This window comes from Ovis canadensis, chromosome 17 (assembly GCF_042477335.2).
Source record: "Ovis canadensis isolate MfBH-ARS-UI-01 breed Bighorn chromosome 17, ARS-UI_OviCan_v2, whole genome shotgun sequence".
NCBI lineage: Eukaryota > Metazoa > Chordata > Mammalia > Artiodactyla > Bovidae > Ovis > Ovis canadensis.
In genome coordinates, this window is record NC_091261.1 from 74,245,860 (window position 1) to 74,264,411 (window position 18,552).

Sequence of the window (18,552 nt, forward strand, 5' to 3'; positions counted from 1 at the left end):
ATCTAACAAGTCACACCAAGAAGCATCGCAGAGTTCTGAAGCTGAAAGTGACAAGCGCTATACGGAGATGCACATGGCGCTTTAGGGCAAGGAAGGGATGAGCAGGGGAGGGTCTCTGAGGAAGTGATCCCTGGGAACTGAAGTCTGGGAAGGATTTAACTAGGTGAAGCACACGGAAGGGTGTTGCAGCAGAGAGAAGAGTATATGCAAAGACCCCATGGAGGGAAGGCGGGGCAAGCACGAAGCACCAAGAGCTCATGAGGGTGGGAGGTCAAGGGATGGGGGAGGTGAAGGCCGGAGATGCAGACAGAAGCTGGACCACACAGGACCTGGTAGGCAGGATTCAGGAGTCTGGCCTCTCCTGGGGCCACCACCCTACTGGCAGCAGCAGCGGGGAAGGTGGGCACATTCCCCCCCAGAACCATTTTTACCTCCTCTGTTTTGGCTTCAATCTTTCTGTGGGTGAGCGCTTCCAGAAGGACCCATGGGTCGACCCCTAGGAGCTGAATAAATGGAAAACAAAATGCCATTCAGCAACCCAACTTGACTCCCTAGTAAAAAGTCGGTGGTGTCTCCAGGCTCAGGTTCATCTTTCCCACCTGCTAATCGTGTTCTGGTGCAACACAGACCATATCTGTGCAAAGCACAGCCCACGTGTGGTCTTTCAACCAACTGGCTTTTACTCGCTCCCTTGCCCACCTCCTAACCAGTGTCAAGTGGGAGAACGAGATGGTAGCCACCTGGGACATGGGCACCTGGCTGTCTTGCTCTCCTCCCCCGCCCCTCCATCTCTGACAGGGTCTGGGGCCTCTCCTGCCCGCCACCCTCACTCTCCCAAAGTGGACCATCACCTTGGCGATCCATTTGATCTCGTGAGTGTCTGGTACAGAGGCACAGCCTTGCTGGTTCTCTTCAAAACAAATGTTCCCCAGGTGCAGGACACTGGCAATAATTCCAAAGAGATTCTAGGAACGTGGGAAGTGGTGAGGAGGGCAGGGAGAGAAGACGGCGGCCGCCTGATTGATAAACGTCATCAGAAGTGGTACCTGGGGGAGACCTGCCCCCCACTGCACCCCTAATTCCAGACTGGAGATCACAGATCCTTCCCCAGAAATTGGCCCTGTGGGCTCTTAGCCACTTCTGATATTAAGGGAAGAGGGAAGGAACTTCAGTGGAGGGCAGGATGCTCCCTCACTTATGTCCAGCACGGAACACCACTACTCTGGTATCTCCCTTTGTCCCCTGCCAATAAGCCATCCAGTGTTCAAATGCCATGGCCCCGGATACACACATACACACGTAAATTTTTCTTAAATTGTATTCTGGTCCTTGAAAGGGCAACAGTTTCACAATCTTCCTCACCCCCGCCAAAAAGACAAAAGATGTAAACACAAAATATTTATAAATCCTACCATTTGGTCCAACTTGTTCCAATATAAAAGCATAAATAAATGCTATTCCTAGCATGCTAGGGGATTAAATATTTGAGACTGGGTTTGAGAGGAAGAAAAAACATGACTTCCTGCTGGCACCCAACACTGGGGAAATATGGGGCTGCTGGATAAAATGCAGAATGCCCAGCTAACATTTGAATTTCAAATAAGCAATGCCTAATGTTTAATTCTTTTTAGTTAAAAAAAATTTATTGGAGTAAAGATGCTTTACAATGTTGTGTTAGTAAGTAATGTCTTAATTTTTTTTAGCATGAAGCTTGTCCCACGCAATGTTGGGACATACTTCTACTAAAAACCTAGCCAGTGTTTATCTGAAATTCAATGCACCTAGGTATCCTGTATCTTCATTTGCTCACTCTGGCAACTCTGTGTCATCACCAAGAAACCAGGATGGTTTCCTCAACCCCAAGCCTGACCACAGGGAGCTCCACCCTCGAGGGGCTCATACCTCAAGGTCATCTTTGGTAAAATCGATGACAGAAAAGGCATTGGAAACAGTTTTCCAGTCATTCTTGTCATTAACAGACGACTCTTTGGCACAGCGACCCTGTTGACACAGCATTGGGCCGCTTAACAGCATTTTCATGAGGACAGTTAGGTGTCAAAATTTTTCTCTGCGAGCATTAAAAAGCTAGTTCTATAATGTTCTGAGCTGTGAAAAAATAGGTTTTATTCTACTTGTCTAGCACCTGATGATTTGCCAACTGCAGCTTTTTCAAATTTGGGATTTTGTTTAAAAAAATCTGTTCTGCGAAAATTTTCAAAGATACATATCAGTGGTATATCTTTTTGTGTGTATGGTTTTTAAAGTAGGCTTTCTTGCTATTTTTGCTGAACAAATTGAAGACATTTATCTCAATAGATATCTACCAAAACATACCATAAATGACAGTGTTTAAACTCAAGAAAACAATCTTGATACACTTAGGAACCAGCATCAAAAACTTCAAGGCAGGATTAGATAGAAGGAGAGCTTCCCTGAAGGAAATGAAAGTTTGTATCTAGAGAAATACAGATGATACAGGAGGTGTGATAAGACTTTTCCCACTAAGTCCAGAAGTTTTCTTTTAAATAAGTAACAGACTACCAGCGTCACAATTTAAAGGGAAAATCTTCTACATGAGGGTTTGGTTTTTTTTTTTACTATTATTTTGCTTTTGTAGTACAGATTTTTCCCGATTACCTGAAGATTCATCATTTTAAAAGAGTTCCTTGTTGCACGGCAAAAACAAAGGTGTCATACCATGAAAATATTCACCAGTGAACTGGAATGTTAAATCTGCAACTTCCCAAATATCCCTCCCACACAACCAGCACCATGGACTCCCTCCCCTTCAAGGACAGGGCTAGTTTAAGTCAGACTTTAAAGAACACCTAGAGGTTTAGAAACAGTGCCAATATACTGCAAAGCACGGGCACCAAGGTTGCCAAAGTCACAGAAGATCGTGGAATCAATCAAAATAGTACTGGTGAAATGCCTGAGCCATTTCCAAAGCACTGTGGCATCAGGATCCGGTAACGCGGTCATGAGAAAGTTACTGAACATCCCACAGAACTAACACCGCCCCCGCCCCACCCTACCGCCAAAGGGGCACCAGAGACAGGTTATGGTCCTTCTAACCTGTGAGAGGTATTTATACAGCTGGGGGTCTCGCTCCAGTCCCAGGTAAGCAAGGAGCTCCTCTTCTCCACCCTCTAGCAGCTGGTAGAAGATATGGAAATTCCGCTCGCCCTGATTCTGATAGACAACTCGAGACTTTTCTATCAGGTAACTGATGATATGCCCGCCTACAGGAATGCCCTTCAAAAGAGAACAAAAAAATCCAGCCAAGACAATAATCAAGGCTACTCTCTTACTAGTGTCTTCTGATGAACTGAAATTTTGAGTCTGAATCAGCTTGATCTATCCATCTTCTAAGATTCACCTTTTCTGGGTTCCATTCCTAAACCCCCCCCCCCCGCCGCCAAGGTGATGAAGATATTTTCTGTTTTCATTTAGAATCAATTGTTTTACCATCCATGTTTAGGACTATGATACATCATGATTTAATTTTTGTATATGAAGTGAAACAGAGGCCAAAGTTCTCTTTATCCATATGGATTTCCAGTTGACCACCATTTATTGGAAAGACAATTTTATCGATACTGAATCTCAGTGGTGCTTTGGTCATAAGTCTGGTGACCTTATAGGTAAGGAGAGCTGGGCTACTTCCAGCCTCTGTTCTGGGCCATCAGCCTCTTAATGTCAATATATTCTTATGCCAATACTAATTATTATTGTCTTAATTATTGTTTTAAATAATATATTCAATGAAGATTTGTATTCCATGACATATATTGAACACTTGCCAATCAATGAGAAAAAATTACCCAATTAAAAATGAGCAAAAGACTTTAATATACAAGAGGGACTTTAAGGGACCAATGAGCAAAACTTCATTAAAACTGCTGCTGCAGCTGATAAGTCACTTCAGTCGTGTCCGACTCTGTGCGACCCCGTAGACGGCAGCCCACCAGAGAAACCACTATATGCCACCAGAATGCCTAAGATTTAAAGGACTGACAATACCAAATGTTGGCAAGGGCGTGGAGAAACTGGAACTCAGTTATAACATCGCTGGTAAGAATCCAGCAGGGCAACTTCTGGGTATACAGCCGGCATAAATGAGTGCTTACATCTCCTAAAAGAGGTACTAGAATGTTCAGAGCACTGCTTGCAATAGCTAGCCCCAGACTGGAAACAGCCCAAATGTCCATCACAGAGAACAGGTAAATGGTGATAAACGTTGAGCAATCAAAAAATGAACAACTCCACACAGCAACACAGTTGAATCTTACAAGACACGCTGATTCAGAGAGGCCAAACATGAAATAGAACAACTATATAATTCCATTTTTTCTGAAGCTCAAGAACCAGCAAAATGAGTCTGTGATTATAGTGCCAAAACAGTGATAACTTTTGGGAAGCGGGGGGCAGATATTTGTCAGAGATGGGTAGGAGAAATTTCGAGGCATTGGAAATGTTAATATCTTGAGATGAGTGGTGGTTACACAGGTAGATTCAAATGGAAAAATTTATTGAGCTGTGGCCATGAGCTGTGTCCTTTTTAGTGTTGGATTCTTAAAAAAGCTTAAAAATATGTATGCTATTAAAATTTTCTCAGTCTGTGCATGCATGACCAGAAACTCATGTTCCAGCCTCTGGGAAATCCTTAATCTGTCTGTCTTCATCACTATCCTAAACGCTCAGCCAGCTACTGTCCTCTAGTCTAAGGTGTCACTTGGAATTACATGTCCCTGAGAACGCTGCCTACCCCTCCTACTTGCATGCTGCTGCTAAGCCACTTCAGTCGTGTCCGACTCTGTGTGACCCCATAGACGGCAGCCCACCAGGCTCCCCCGTCCCTGGGATTCTCCAGGCAAGAGCACTGCATGAACCCCCATTTAAACTCTGTGTACAGTTTGTTATGTTTCTTCTCTGGCTCCTTCCATACTACAACAGTGGAGCTGAGTCGCTGGGACAGAGGCTGTATGGTCCACAAAGCCCAAGACCCTATCCATGGAAGTTTGCCAGCTCACGTCATATAATCATGTATGCCTAAGCAATAGAGTGTGTACTCTGGAATCTTCTCAAGCTTTGTAAGAAATGGCATCTCACTGACATCTAGTACATTCTCATGACCTGTCTAGGTTGCATGCCGCTGGCATTCACATGCTCTCGCTGCCATAAAATGTCTCATCGTGTGAGCACCCCACAATTGGGCCCTTCTCCTGTTGATGGGCATTCAGTCCTAGCCAGATATGTGGTTCTTTCCAGCCCCTTCACCTTCATGAGCAGTGCTGTTGAGGCCATGCTTAGCCATCTGTAGGAATATTTCCAGGAGTGGAATGGCTCCACCTTAGATTATGTGATTTCAGCACCCCAAGATGATACACTGTTTTCCAAATGGGTTTGCCCAACGTACACCCCTTCCACCAGCTGTGTGTTGGAATTCCTCATGATCTACATCTTTGCCAACACCTGGTATCACCAGGCTTCTTCATTTTTGCCCACATACTAATATGATATGTCATCAGGGTCTTTATTGGCATTTCCTAAAACTATTGCTAACCCTAAATTTTTCAAATATTCGAGCCAAGAAGAAAACCCTCCCTTTCTTAAGGGGCCTTGAGTTGACTTTCTGTTGCTCTCAAAGTTAAGGGGTCCCCAGGAAGCCGTAATAGGAACATCAATGTACCTTAAAGTCGAATTGTATGTCCATGTATTTTCCAAATCTGCTGGAGTTGTCATTCCGGAGTGTTTTGGCATTTCCAAAAGCCTTGGAACACAAAGGGAGAGGACGCTGAACCCATCTGTCTTTTGCTGACACTGAAGCTCTCCTGTTCATAGAATTCCTGACCCTGAATGACAAGCTCATTGGAGGAGAGAAGGGGGAGCCAGGAATGGAAGCCACTTTATCTGCTAAGAAGAAATCACTATTTACAGAGCATTTGATGAGAAATATTGGGGTTTGACACAGAGAAAAGAAGGGGAAAATATCTTCTTTCTAGAATCCATTCTAGGAATAGATTAGAAACGGCCTAAGGAGAAGTTGGGGCTTCCCTAGTGGCTCAGTGGTAAAGAATCTGCCTGCAATGCAGGAGTGGCAGGAGATGCAGGTTCGGTCCCTGAGTCTGGAAGACCCTTTGGAGGAGGGCATGGCAACCCACTCCAGTATTCTTGCCTGGAGAATCCCACGGACAGAGGAGACTGGTGGGTTGCAAAGAGTCGGACACAACTATAGCAACTGTAGTGACTTGGCACGCATGCAAGGAGAGCTAGATAGGACCCTAGGCTCTGGCTGTTACAGAAGGCATCCCTGCTGGCCCCCGTCAGCAGACATCTTCCTATAGTATAGATGTACATTGTTCAGCTCAAAGGTCTACTGGGAAAATCCCTTCAACCATAAATGCCTTTTACACAAAGAGCAACAAAAACACAGGAGAAAATAACATATTCAAAATCATCCAACAAGTCAGAGAATTACAGTAGTAAAAACAATAATCAGGATGATTTTAATTAATAAAAATATTAATGAATAATAGCGTATTGTTTTAGTGCTTACTAACTCTGCTGTGTGCTTTTTATGCATGGTGGTTTAGCCACTAAGTCGTGTCTGACTCTTGCGACCCCATGGACTATAGCCTGCCAGGCTCCTCTGTCCATGGGATTCTCTAGGCAACAATACTAAGTGGGTGCCATTTCCTTCTCCATTGCATCTTCCCAACCCAGGGATCGAACCTGGGTCTCCTGCACTGCAGGCAGATTCTTTACCAACTGAGCTACAAATCACATTTTTTTTCCCTTTGGCATTCATCTTGTTTAATCCTCAAAACCTCCTAAGAGGCAGGTACTATGAGTAGGCCCACTTTCCAGATGGGGAACTGGCTCCAGCATATGAATGATATGCAGAAGCTCGCTGGTACGTGATCACCCTGGGCTTAGTCTCCATGCCTGCTGGACTTCAAGGTCACACCCTTCACCACGATACAGAACCTGTTCCCTACGCATGAATAAGTTCTGTTCCAAAAGCATGTTTGTAAGCCCAACGAAGTTAGTCTAGGGACCCAACTAACACAATTAACTATATACTAATAGTATAGTAAGTCCCCTGTGTACGAAGCTTCGAGGTGTGAGCTTTCAAAGATACAAACACGCGTTTGCGTGTCCAGTCGCGTAACTTAGTGCGTGTCTCATGTACAGGCTGCCCTCCACCTCCTGCTGCTGCTGATCCTTCAGGTCTACCATGTCCCACCTCCTCTCCCCCAACCAGTCAGGAACTCCTCCTGCCTGTTCACTCGATGCCAGCCCCTGGATGCCAGCTGCTGCACTACTGTCCTTTTCAAGGTACTGTACTATAAGGCTAAAAATGTTTATGTATGTATTATTTGTGTGAAAAGCATTATAAGCCTATTACAGCACAGTACTGTATAGCTGATTGTGTTAGTTGGGTACCTAGGCTAACTTTGTTGGACTTATAAACAAACGGGACTTTAGAACACTCTATCAGAATGCAGTTCATTCGTATGTAAGGGACTGATTATACTACCCATGTGATCTGTTCTTTTCTTAACTCCACTGATTTTACTACCCATGTGATCTGTTCTCTTCTTAACCCCCAGACCTGCCCATTTTGACCGACCCACCCAAGCAGCAGCCCTTCTTACTTAGTGACTCCTTGGAACCCCCCTTTCTAGGTCCTTAAAGATCACTTACCTCCAGTACTGGGTTGGAGAACAGCAGTCTGTCACGGGCTACCTGCAGTGACTCGGTCATCGGGCAGGTCACTGCAAAATACTGGAGGATCTTCTTGGAGGCCTCTGTTTTCCCTGCCCCGCTCTCTCCAGAAATAAGGATGAAGTGGTTATTTAGCTCAGAGCACATCATGCGGTAAGCGTTGTCAGCTATGGCATAGCTGGAGAAGGAGTGAGACAGAAACGGAAGGAGTAGAGCCTTCCCTAGTGGTCCAGTGGCTAAGACTCTGAGCTCCCAATGCAGGGGGCCCGGGTTTGATCCCTGGCCAGGGAACTAGATCCCACATGCCGCAACTAACAGTTCACAGGCTGCAACTAAAGCTCCCATGTCTGCAATAAAGACCAGGCAAACAATTTTTTTTTTTTAAGGAGTGGAAGTGACTATAACACTATTTCCCTTGGCTCTGATGCCCATCAGAGCAGAAGGGCAAACTACCCGGACTCTCAGAAGCCACATCCAGACTGTGGCACCAGGCACTTAGCTCAGAAAGCTAGCAAACCTTCACCATTACCCACTAGGTAGCAAACCTCTAATGAGTATTAGTCACTCAGTCCTGCTGACTCTGTGCAACCCCGTGGACTGTAGCCCGCCAGGCTCCTCTGTCCATGGGATTCTCCAGGCAAGAACACTGGAGTGGGTTCCCATTCCCTTCTCCAGGGGGATCTTCCCGACCCAGGGATGGAATCTGGGTCTCCTGCATTGAAGGTGGATTCTTTACTGTCTGAGCCACCAGGGAAGTCCCCAAACTCTAATAGTAGTTAAAGACTTGGGGCAGGAATAAAAAATTTTTTCAGAATTTACAAATTAAAAATAATCAATCAACATTTCTTCTAAGAATAATCTATGTACTAAATTACATCCCCAAGAGATGTTCTATTAAATGTAGGTGGAAGTAATATCTTGTCTAAATATGAAATAATGCAACAGATAAAAGAGCTCATTTTTTTCCTTCAAAAACTAAAATACTAAATATATAGAGATAGGAAACAAAAAAATATTAAAAATTTCTGTTTTAAAAACAGAAGTTTAGGGCACTATTATAGAGGCTTTATATACAAGATCAGAAACTGAAGCATGAAGGTTTCCGGGGGTTTACTCTTAGGATGTGGCTGTTTGAAAGCTGAGTATTTCTGTAATCGCTGGTGGTGGTGAGGCAGAAAGATTTATAAATGCCTTGGGAGGGGGTGAATCACCAAGAAAAAGGAAGCAAGACCCTAAATAATAGCCCAAAAGTCAACCAAAGAGGAGAAGAGGGAAATTCAGCAAAGCCCGAGAGTCAGATACAGATCAGGCAGAATATTGCTTTTCTTAACGGATCGCCAGTCTTGGTAAATTCCTAGTCACCGGCATTCTTCTCAGCTGCCATGATATTCAAGCACCAGTAGGTGGCACTATAGCAGTCCACTTCCCAGAGAAGGTAACTAGCTACAGCTGTGATACAAAGATTCTACTTTTCATCACAGTTAAAATGAGATTTGATAATGATCTGCGGATGTTTCCTATTGTGTTGAATTTATTTCAGAATAAGGGAGTAATTTAAGTGAGGTACAGAACCTAATGAGCATGCATCAAGAATGTAGATGGCTGGGTATATGAATGGATGGATGGATGGGTGGATGGATGGATGGGTAGGTGGGTAGGTGGGTAGATACATAGCTGGATGGATGAATGGAGTGGATGACAGATGGGTGTGTGGGTGAATGGATGGATGAGTAGACAAGCGGATGAATAGGACTGGTAGATGGATGGATGAATGGGGTGGAAGATGGATGGATGGGTAGATGGCTGGATGCATAGATTAGTGGATGGATGATGGATACATGGGTGGGTATGTGGGTGAGTGTGTGGGTGGATGGATGGATGAGTAGACAAGTGGATGGGTGGATCGTGGATGGATGGATGGATGGATGAATGAGGTGGATGATGGATGGGTGGATAGATGGGTAGGTGGGTGGGTAATATGATGAACATAGGTGATGAAGGGCGGGGGGGAAGAGAGGCAGAAAGGGAAAAATACTTCTATTTCTGATTCCATGGGTGCTACTTACACATGTGGTGGCAGTTCAAAGAAGTTGACCCCTTGATAAAGTTCCATCTGGCTCAGAGTATAGATTCCCAGCTCTTGGTATGGGTTCACAGACACAAGGAGGGTCCCAATATATGTCTAGAGGAACAGACCAAAGCACTAGTGAGGCATTCCAGGGTGCAAATGGCTCTGGCAAAAGACCAGCATGTGCTATGATCCCCATGTGCCCCTTCAGTACTGGGATACAACACAATAAATAGGTCAGGTTGTGTGTGTGTAGGGGGCGGGGATGTCTCCACTGTCATGGAACCTAGCTGGCACGGGCAGACAAACAACCGAGTGATCAAGACTGCCCCGCTTAGTGTGTTAAGAAAGGCCTGGTTCTGCTGGCAGCCGCCTTGCCACCATACAGAGAGGCTGATGCTGAAGGAAACCGACGCAAAAGAAAGCAAAGGTATGGGAAAGAGTCCTCAAGACATCATCCTAGGCCCTAGAGATCTGCTTCTGGACCCTGAAGTTACATAGGTCGACAGATTCTCTCTCGGGGCTTAGGCTGATTTCAGCTGGATCTCCAGCACTGGCAGCCGCAAAGGCCTTAATACAGAGGATCACAGTGCGCCTGCCAGTGGTTCCTGGGCACGCCCCCTCTGATGGTCAGCCCAGAGTGATACTGTTCGCAGCCCTCAAGACTAGAGACCGGGGGACTTCTCTGGTGGTCCGGCGGCTACAACTCCGCCCTCCCCATGCAGGGGGCCCGGGTTTTATCCCTGGTCAGGGAACTAGATCCTACAGGCCGTAACTAATATCCAGTGCAGCTAAACAAATTAAATACATTAAAAAAAATTTTTTTAAGGCCAAGGACCAGAAGGGAACCACCACTCTAGGAAAAACAGCTGAGAAATGAGTTACGCTACATAGATGAGGTTCTCGCTGAAACGCTTGCGGAGGTTGTCCAGAAAAGCAGATTCACTGGTGTATGCGTCCAGCAGCACAAAATCCTGCACCCCAACCTTGTCCCGGGCGGTCAGCGCGCCTTCCATGTGCAGACGGATGCGCTTGCGTCTCACTTCTTCTTTCTACGGAAAACACAACCTTCCTCAGCAACTCACTTATCATGTCATTTTTATCGTATGTCTAGTATGGAAATAGCAAGATCCCAGACCCTGGGGATAGCTGAGAGCAGAGATTACATTATGCTTTCTTCATTAAGCATTTATGATCTGGTTAGGGATACAAGTAATGATAGTAAAAGCAGTAACTAGCACCAGCAGCTGCTGCCAGGGACTCAGCATTCACTGCTTCAGCATGACACTAACCGTTTGACATGTATTATCTCTATTGATCCTCATTCCCACCCTATGACGTGCTATTATCATGCCCATTAGACTTCATCAAACATAAACCTTCTCATCAGAAGACACTGTTAAGAAATAAATCAGCCAGCCACAAGCTGGCAAAAAAATGTTCATGAGTTTAGTTATATACCTGCAAAGAACTTGTATCTAAAATAAAATACCCAGCTTGGTTAAAAGAAAAACAAAACAAAACAAAACTCAGACCTAACAGAAACTGGGCAAAAGACTCGAATGGATGCTTCACAAATGAAGATAGACAGATGGCCAATAAGCACATAGTAAAGTCCTCAACATCTTTAGTCATCGGAGAAATGTACCCTTAGAATCACAATGAGGTGCCACCAGAAGAGTTCAAATGAAAAAGACAACATTGAATATTCTCAAGGATGTAAAACGATGGAACTTTCATACATTGCTGGCAGGAAGATCAACCGGACGAATCACTGGGGAAAGGTCTGGCAGTTTCTAATGAAGTTAACCAAGCCTCTACCCTTTGATGCAGCAATTCCATTCCGAAGTATTTACACAAGGGGAATGTAGACATAGGTCCACAAAAAGACTGGAACGTGAAGGTTTACATCGAGTTTATTCATGATGGCCCCAAACTGGAAACAATCCAAGTTCCTATCAACCAGAGAACAGAAGTGGAACATCTATACAATAGAATGGGTAAGCAGTGAAAGAGAAACGACAGGTGTGCCCAATGACACAGACATTATGCCGAGCGAAAGACCTCGGACACAAAAGCCTGCATGCTGTATGATTCCATTTATATGACATTCTAGGACAAGCAAAACTAATCTACAGTGAAAGTCACAACTGTTGCCTGGTTATGGGGGATTGCCTGGCCGAGGACATTTCTGGAGTGATAGAAACATTCCCTGACGTGGGGCAGCTATGAGTTACACGGGTGTATCTATTTGTCAAGATGAATGGCTACAGTGTCGTGCATTTTGATACATGTAAATTCTGTTTTGAAAAGAACCATGAAAATAATCAGATGGGGAGTGGAGGATCGCCAGTGGATGGAGGTGAAGATGGTAACAGAACGGCAGAATACTCATAACTGTTGAAGCTGGGTGATGGGTATAGAAGGGATTTATTAATCTGTTCTGTTTCTGTCGTTGTCCAGTTGCACGGCCTGCAGCATGCCAGTGTGTGTGTGTGAAATTTTCCATAATGAGACGTTTTAAAAAACTGGATCACCACCAGGTGTCTCCCTACACTAGCCAAATGAAGCTAGAAGGAGGAGTAATCTTGATAATAAGGAGTAATCAAAGGATAAAAATTATGCATTTAGATCAAATAATTTTGAGAGGACCCCTGGAGTAGGAAATGATAACCTGCTCCAATATTCTTGCCTGGGAAATCCCATGGACAGTGGGCTACAGTCCATGGGGCCACAGAGAGTCAGACATGGCTAAGAGACCCACATTCTAGTAGATTACAAATATTCCCATTAAAAAAATTTTTTTATAACCGAGGCATAGTGATAAGTATAGAAGGATGAAAGGTAATACAGAAATTCAAGGGTTTCAGCTTGACCAAAAAAAAAAAAAAGATGATTAAGAGACTTATCAGTTCAGTTGTTCAGATTAAGAGATGTATCAGTTCAGGTTAGTCGCTCAGTCGTGTTCAACTCTTTTACGATCCCATGGACTCCAGCACACCAACTCCCGGAGCTTGCTCAAACTTATGTCCATCGAGTCGGTGATGCCATCCAACCATCTCATCCTCTGTCGTCCCCTTCTGTCTTATAAGAGACTTATGTTTTATAAGTATAGCATAGTGATGAAAGATGCAAAGACTTTGGAACACGAGTCTGTCAGGTTCAAATCTCATCTCTGTTCAAATCTCATCTCGCGTGGTATAATCTTGGGAAAGTCTTAAGCTTTCCAAGCCCCTGTCTGTTTCCTGTCTGTAAAAATGGAATCATAAGTGTAGCTACTTCATAGGATTATTGGTTTGAACAGGACCATGGAAAGCTCTTGGAACAGTGCCAGAGACAATATCAGCTCTGTGAGTTCTTGCTTCCATCCCCATGATTATTAATAATTAGATTGTTAGAAACAAGATCGTAACAAAGCAAAACAGAAATCTGCTGGTGAGTAGTCAACAAGCACCATATGAAACTGGGAGTGGGCTGGAGTCTGAAGATCCCCTGAAGGAGGAAATGGCAACCCACTCCAGGATTCTTGCCTGGAGAATCCCATGGACAGAGGAGCCTGGCGGGCTACAGTCCATGGGGTCACAAAGAGTCGGACACGTCTGAGCATGCACACTCTTCATTCTTCACTGGAGTCTGAAGTAATCTCTAGAGCTGCACCCACAAATATTACAGCAGTCCAATCTCTGCCTGTGGAGGGTTGCAGAGATTAACAAAGCTTCTTTCTTATTCCGGTCCTGGAGAGGGGAGTGGCAACATGCTTGCTGGAGTGAGTCCAGCAGTCAGCCCCTGGGCCTTATGTGGCCCAGAGAGATTTGATAAAACCTCATAGATTAAAGAATGTGACAATGATTTTAACTTGCAACGGCCAAAGAACAATGCATCCATGTCAGCCTGGAGTTCCGTTCATTGCGGTATTTCAGTACTAAAATCTGGATTCCTTTTATCTAGTTTATTTCAAAATATCTTTAGAAGGACATGGACAAGCTAGAGGGTCCTAATGATATTGACAAGAATGGTCAGAGAGATGAATAGTGGAGCAGGACAAAGGGTAATGAAGAAACTGAAGGGTTTCATCTTGACGAAAGAGACTTTATCATTAAGAAGACATTAATACCATAAACAACCAGACAAGAGGGAAATTAAAGAGTAAGATCTTTGCTATACCTAAGAAAGAATTCCATCTTTGGGGTGATAAAACTAGGAAATACTACGATGCAGACACAAAGAGCAGGGATCACAGACTCTGCTACCTAAAGGGCAGGTACTGCCCGAGTCAAGCTGTAGGTGGCAGGACTCAACGCAGACTAGCGAGTGAGTGGCCATCTACGTGCAGCCACTGCTCGGAGTGAGCTGGTTGACACCAGGCAGGGGTGTCCAGCTTGTGTTGCAAACCCTCCAATTCTTCAAGAGAAGTTTTAAACATAGAATTTTTTGAACAGTTTGCCCTGCAGAATCCCCCACATTCTGGATTTTGTGGATTGCTTTCTTATGGAGTCATATAATATGTTTCTCTGTCTCATGCATTTTCTGAAAACTGCTAGTTTGATCTAGAAGACTTACCAGATGCAAGACTGAATTATTCAGGCAAAAAGGTTTTATAGGCAGTACAGTGTACTTCCAACAGAAGTACATAAGGTCTGGCTGATGTTTTAAGATGTCAGCGCTCTAATACACATGCCTCAATCCAGATTTTCTTAAGAGACTGCCAAGAATGGTAATATGCTAACTCTTTCACTTCTTTATTTATTAGCTGGAATCTTTCTATAAAGAGAAACTTTATCAACTATTTGGTTGCCCCAAGGTTCAGTTTGGGAAGAAAAAAGGCAGGATAAATGCTTGCTTTGCCTGTTTTCAGAATGAGTTGGTTCCATACCATTCTTCAAAGGGGACGATGAGCTTTTAATATTATGGGATTGCAGGTTTAACTGGATTTGATATATTTCATTCCATGGCAATTATTTATTCTTATTGATGCTAAAATTGGCCTCCTTGATAACTCAGTTGGTAAAGAATCCACCTGCAATGTGGGAGACCTGGGTTCAATTCCTGGGTTGGGAAGATCCCCTGGAGAAGGGAAAGGCTTCCCACTCCAATATTCTGGCCTGGAGAATTCCACGGACTGGATAGTCCATGGGGTCGCAAAGAGTCGGACATGACTGAGCGACTTTCACTTCACATGCTAAAATTATCCCACTTTTGGACAGTGGGGGAACCCTTTAAGTGGGCTCTTGAGTCCTTTTGACATGACCTTAACAGTCTTTGATAGCTTTCCTTGCTTTTCAAAATGCCAAGTTGCTTTTAGGTTTATTTTATATGTTCTCAAACTGGACCTTGAATCTGCCCAAGGAGCTCCGATTTCTTTCAATGGGGAGGTGGTAGATACCACAACCAGACACCTGGGGTGCTCACCGTCACTGGGTTGCTCACTGTTTCTAAACCTTTTCATTAGAGACACCAAGGAGTATTTTTTTTTAAAGTAAAATACATGAATTTATTCTAATTCTATCAATTTAAATACACAATTAAGGGGTTTGTACTTAAACTTACTTTACTTATATCTCTTCCCCTTTCTCCTATCTAAAATTCCAGTTCAGTGACACAATTATTCCTTGGCTTTATTGCACAAGTGACACAACAGTCTCAACACAGCAATACTAACACAATCATCAATATGATTACCGAGAGTGTTTGCAATATTTTTTAAAGAGGTACTTCTCTATTTTTTTGTTTTGTTTTTTTCGGTTGTGCTACGGCATGTGGGATCTTAGTCCCCTGATCAAGGATCAAACCCTTGCTTCCTGCATTGGAAGTGCAGAGTCTCGGACAGCCAGGGAAGTCCAAAAGTTATTTGTCTTCAGGACACCCCGGGTGGCACAGTGGATAAGATTCTGCCTGCCAATGCAGGGGGCACAGATTTGCTCCCTGGCCTGAGAAGATTCTACAGCCAAGGAGCAACTGCGCCCATGCATCGCAACTACTGAAGCCTGTGCGGCTAGAGCCTGTGCTCTCTGAAGAGAGAAGCCACTGCAACGAGAAGCTTGCCACCACAATGAGGATAGCTCCCGCTCGCTGCAACTAGAGAAAACCTACGCAAAGCAGCAAAGGCCCAGAGCAGCCAAAAATAAATTAAAAATTTTTTTTTAAAGTATTTGTCTTCAGAGTACTTCACTGGGTTTGTACAGGCACATTACTGTGCTTTAAGCTCCCTTTAAATAGTTGATTTCCACATGACCATCTATACCAGCAACGAGATACATATTTTGGTTCACTTTTATTGTTTTATTTGGGGAGACCGATTTTGAAATTTTATTTTATCATTATGTAAAATATACCTAATGATGCCAAAAACAAAATAAGGCATATTCAAAGATCTATCTATCATACTTGTCCCTTCTGCCCTATTACCTCCTTCCTGCTGTAAACAATCATTTCAAAAGCTTTAGAATACTAAAAATTGTCCCTTTTCTTAAATAGAAGCAAATACACATGAAGATTTGCTCTCCTCCTTTCTTAGGCATGTGCTTGCAAACTCAAAATGCTGTTTTTCCACCAGTATTTTCACTGGGAAATCTATCCAGGAGATCCCTTCAGAGCTGTTTATGATGACATTCCTCATTCCTTTTCAGGGTTGCAAAGTACTCCATTGTATGTACATACTATACAGTTGACCCTTGAACAACACAGGTTTGAACTTTGTGGGTCCACTATATGCATTTTTTTAAATAGTAAATGCTTTTCAGCAGGACTACAGAATCTGTGATTGGTTGACTCTGCAGAGGATCAACCCTAAGTTATAAATGGATTTTTGACTACACAGAAGGTCAGTACCCCAACCCCGCATGCTTTTCAAAGGTCAACTGTACGATAGTTTATTCAGGAAGTCCAATAGTAAAAGATCTTAACTAACCTCTGTCAGAAATGAACAGAAAACCATGGCAGAAAAATCAGTAGGACAGAGAAAATCTACACAGAACAATTAGCTAACACAAGTATAATACTGCACCCTACAATCATACAGTATAAGGTTTGCACACAGAGCATTTCTAAAAATTGACCACAACCTAGGTCATAAAGCAAATCTCAGATTTCCATGGATTCAAATCATGCAAAGCTTAATCTTGATTAAGCCTCACTAAATCTGATCAGGTCAACACTTCAACAGAATAGAACTTTCTGAGATGATGAAAATGTTCTGTAGCTTCACTGTTCAACACAACAGCTATGAGCTATATGTGGCCTCTGAGCATCTGAAATATGATGGGATGGAGAAACTTACTTTTTAATTTAAATTAACTTAGATTTAAATAGCCACAGGTGGCTAGTGACTAGTGTTTAGGCTGCACAGGTCTGGAATCTAATTTCCAGTTCAAAGGAAAACAAAGAATGAGAAACACTTTCATAAAAAAAAACCACTTCCATCAGTAGTCACCTAAATTTAAACTAGGAAACTCTATGGGACAGACCATCTACTTTCTTCATCATTTGCTGAAGAACACTGTAGGAGAATATACATATTAAAAGATGTGAAACAGAAAGATGCAAATCAAAATCACAATAAGCCATCACTTCATACCCACTAGGATGGCTACAATCGAAATGTCAGACAATAGCAAGTGTTGGGGAGGAAACAGAAAAATTGGAATCTTCAGATATTGTTGATAGAATATAAAATGGTGCAGTCACTTTGGAAAACAGCTTAGCAGTTCTTCAACAGGTTACATATAGACTTCTTATATGACCCAGCAGTTCTTCTCTTAGGTATATACCCAAGAGAAATGGGAATGTGTCCACGCAAAAACTCAAATAGACATGTTCACAGCAGCGTTAGTCATAATGGTCCCGGAGTGGAAATAACTCAAGTGTCCATCAGCTGATGAATGAACAAACAAAATGTAGAAGGCAATGGCAGCCCACTCCAGCACTCTTGCCTGGAAAATCCCATGGACGGAGGAGCCTGGGAGGCTGCAGTCCATGGGGTCGCTAGGAATAGGACACGACTGAGCGACTTGACTTTCACTTTTCACTTTCATGCATTGGAGAAGGAAATGGCAACCCACTCCAGTGTTCTTGCCTGGAGAATCCCAGGGACGGGGGAGGCCGGTAGGCTGCCGTCTATGGGGTCACATAGAGTCAGACACGACTAAAGCGACTTAGCATCAGCAGCAGCAGTACACCTATCCAGCGGAATATTAGTTGGCAATAAAAAGGGATGAAATGGGACTTGCTTGGTGGCCCAGTGGTGGAGAATCTGCCTTCCGAGGCAGGAGATGCATGCTTGATCCTCGGTTGGGGAATCAAGAACTCACATGCCAGGGGGCTACAAAGTCCACACACCTCAGTGAAAGATCCTGCAGGTCACCACTAAGACTATGACATGGCCAGAAATAAATACATATTTTTAAACAATATCAAAAAAAGAAAGGAATGAAGTACGGATACATACATGGTCAACTTGGAAAACACTATGCTAAATGGAAGAAGCGTCACAACAGATCACTTATATGATTCCGTTTATATGAAGTGTCCAGAATAGGCAAATCTATAGTGATGGAAAGGTAGTTAGTGGTTACCAAGGGCAGGGGGGTTGAGAGAAAATGAGAAGTAACTGCTATAGGATAAAAGGTTTCTTTCCTTTTAATATGTATTTTATTTCTTTATTTTTGGCTGCTCAGCATGTGGGATCTTAGTTCCTGGACTAGGATCGAACCCATGCCCTCTGTAGTGAAAGTATGGAGTCTTAAGCACTGGACTGC

At 43.6% G+C, this 18,552-nt stretch overlaps 1 protein-coding gene across 1 annotated transcript in view; it reads right to left on the minus strand.

The window, feature by feature from the left end:
• MYO1H (myosin IH) overlaps positions 1 to 10,845 on the minus strand; it is a 40,806-nt gene extending 29,961 nt beyond the window's left edge. Inside the window, exons 1-8 of the mRNA XM_069557021.1 lie at positions 10,690 to 10,845; positions 9,798 to 9,913; positions 7,711 to 7,909; positions 5,693 to 5,773; positions 3,076 to 3,255; positions 1,903 to 2,001; positions 852 to 965; positions 432 to 503 (exon numbers count right to left, since the gene is read on the minus strand). Of these exons, the coding sequence (XP_069413122.1) occupies positions 432 to 503; positions 852 to 965; positions 1,903 to 2,001; positions 3,076 to 3,255; positions 5,693 to 5,773; positions 7,711 to 7,909; positions 9,798 to 9,913; positions 10,690 to 10,815 (987 nt within the window). The 5' untranslated portion in view covers positions 10,816 to 10,845. The remainder of the gene's footprint in view (positions 1 to 431; positions 504 to 851; positions 966 to 1,902; positions 2,002 to 3,075; positions 3,256 to 5,692; positions 5,774 to 7,710; positions 7,910 to 9,797; positions 9,914 to 10,689) is intronic.
• Positions 10,846 to 18,552: the final 7,707 nt, after the last annotated feature.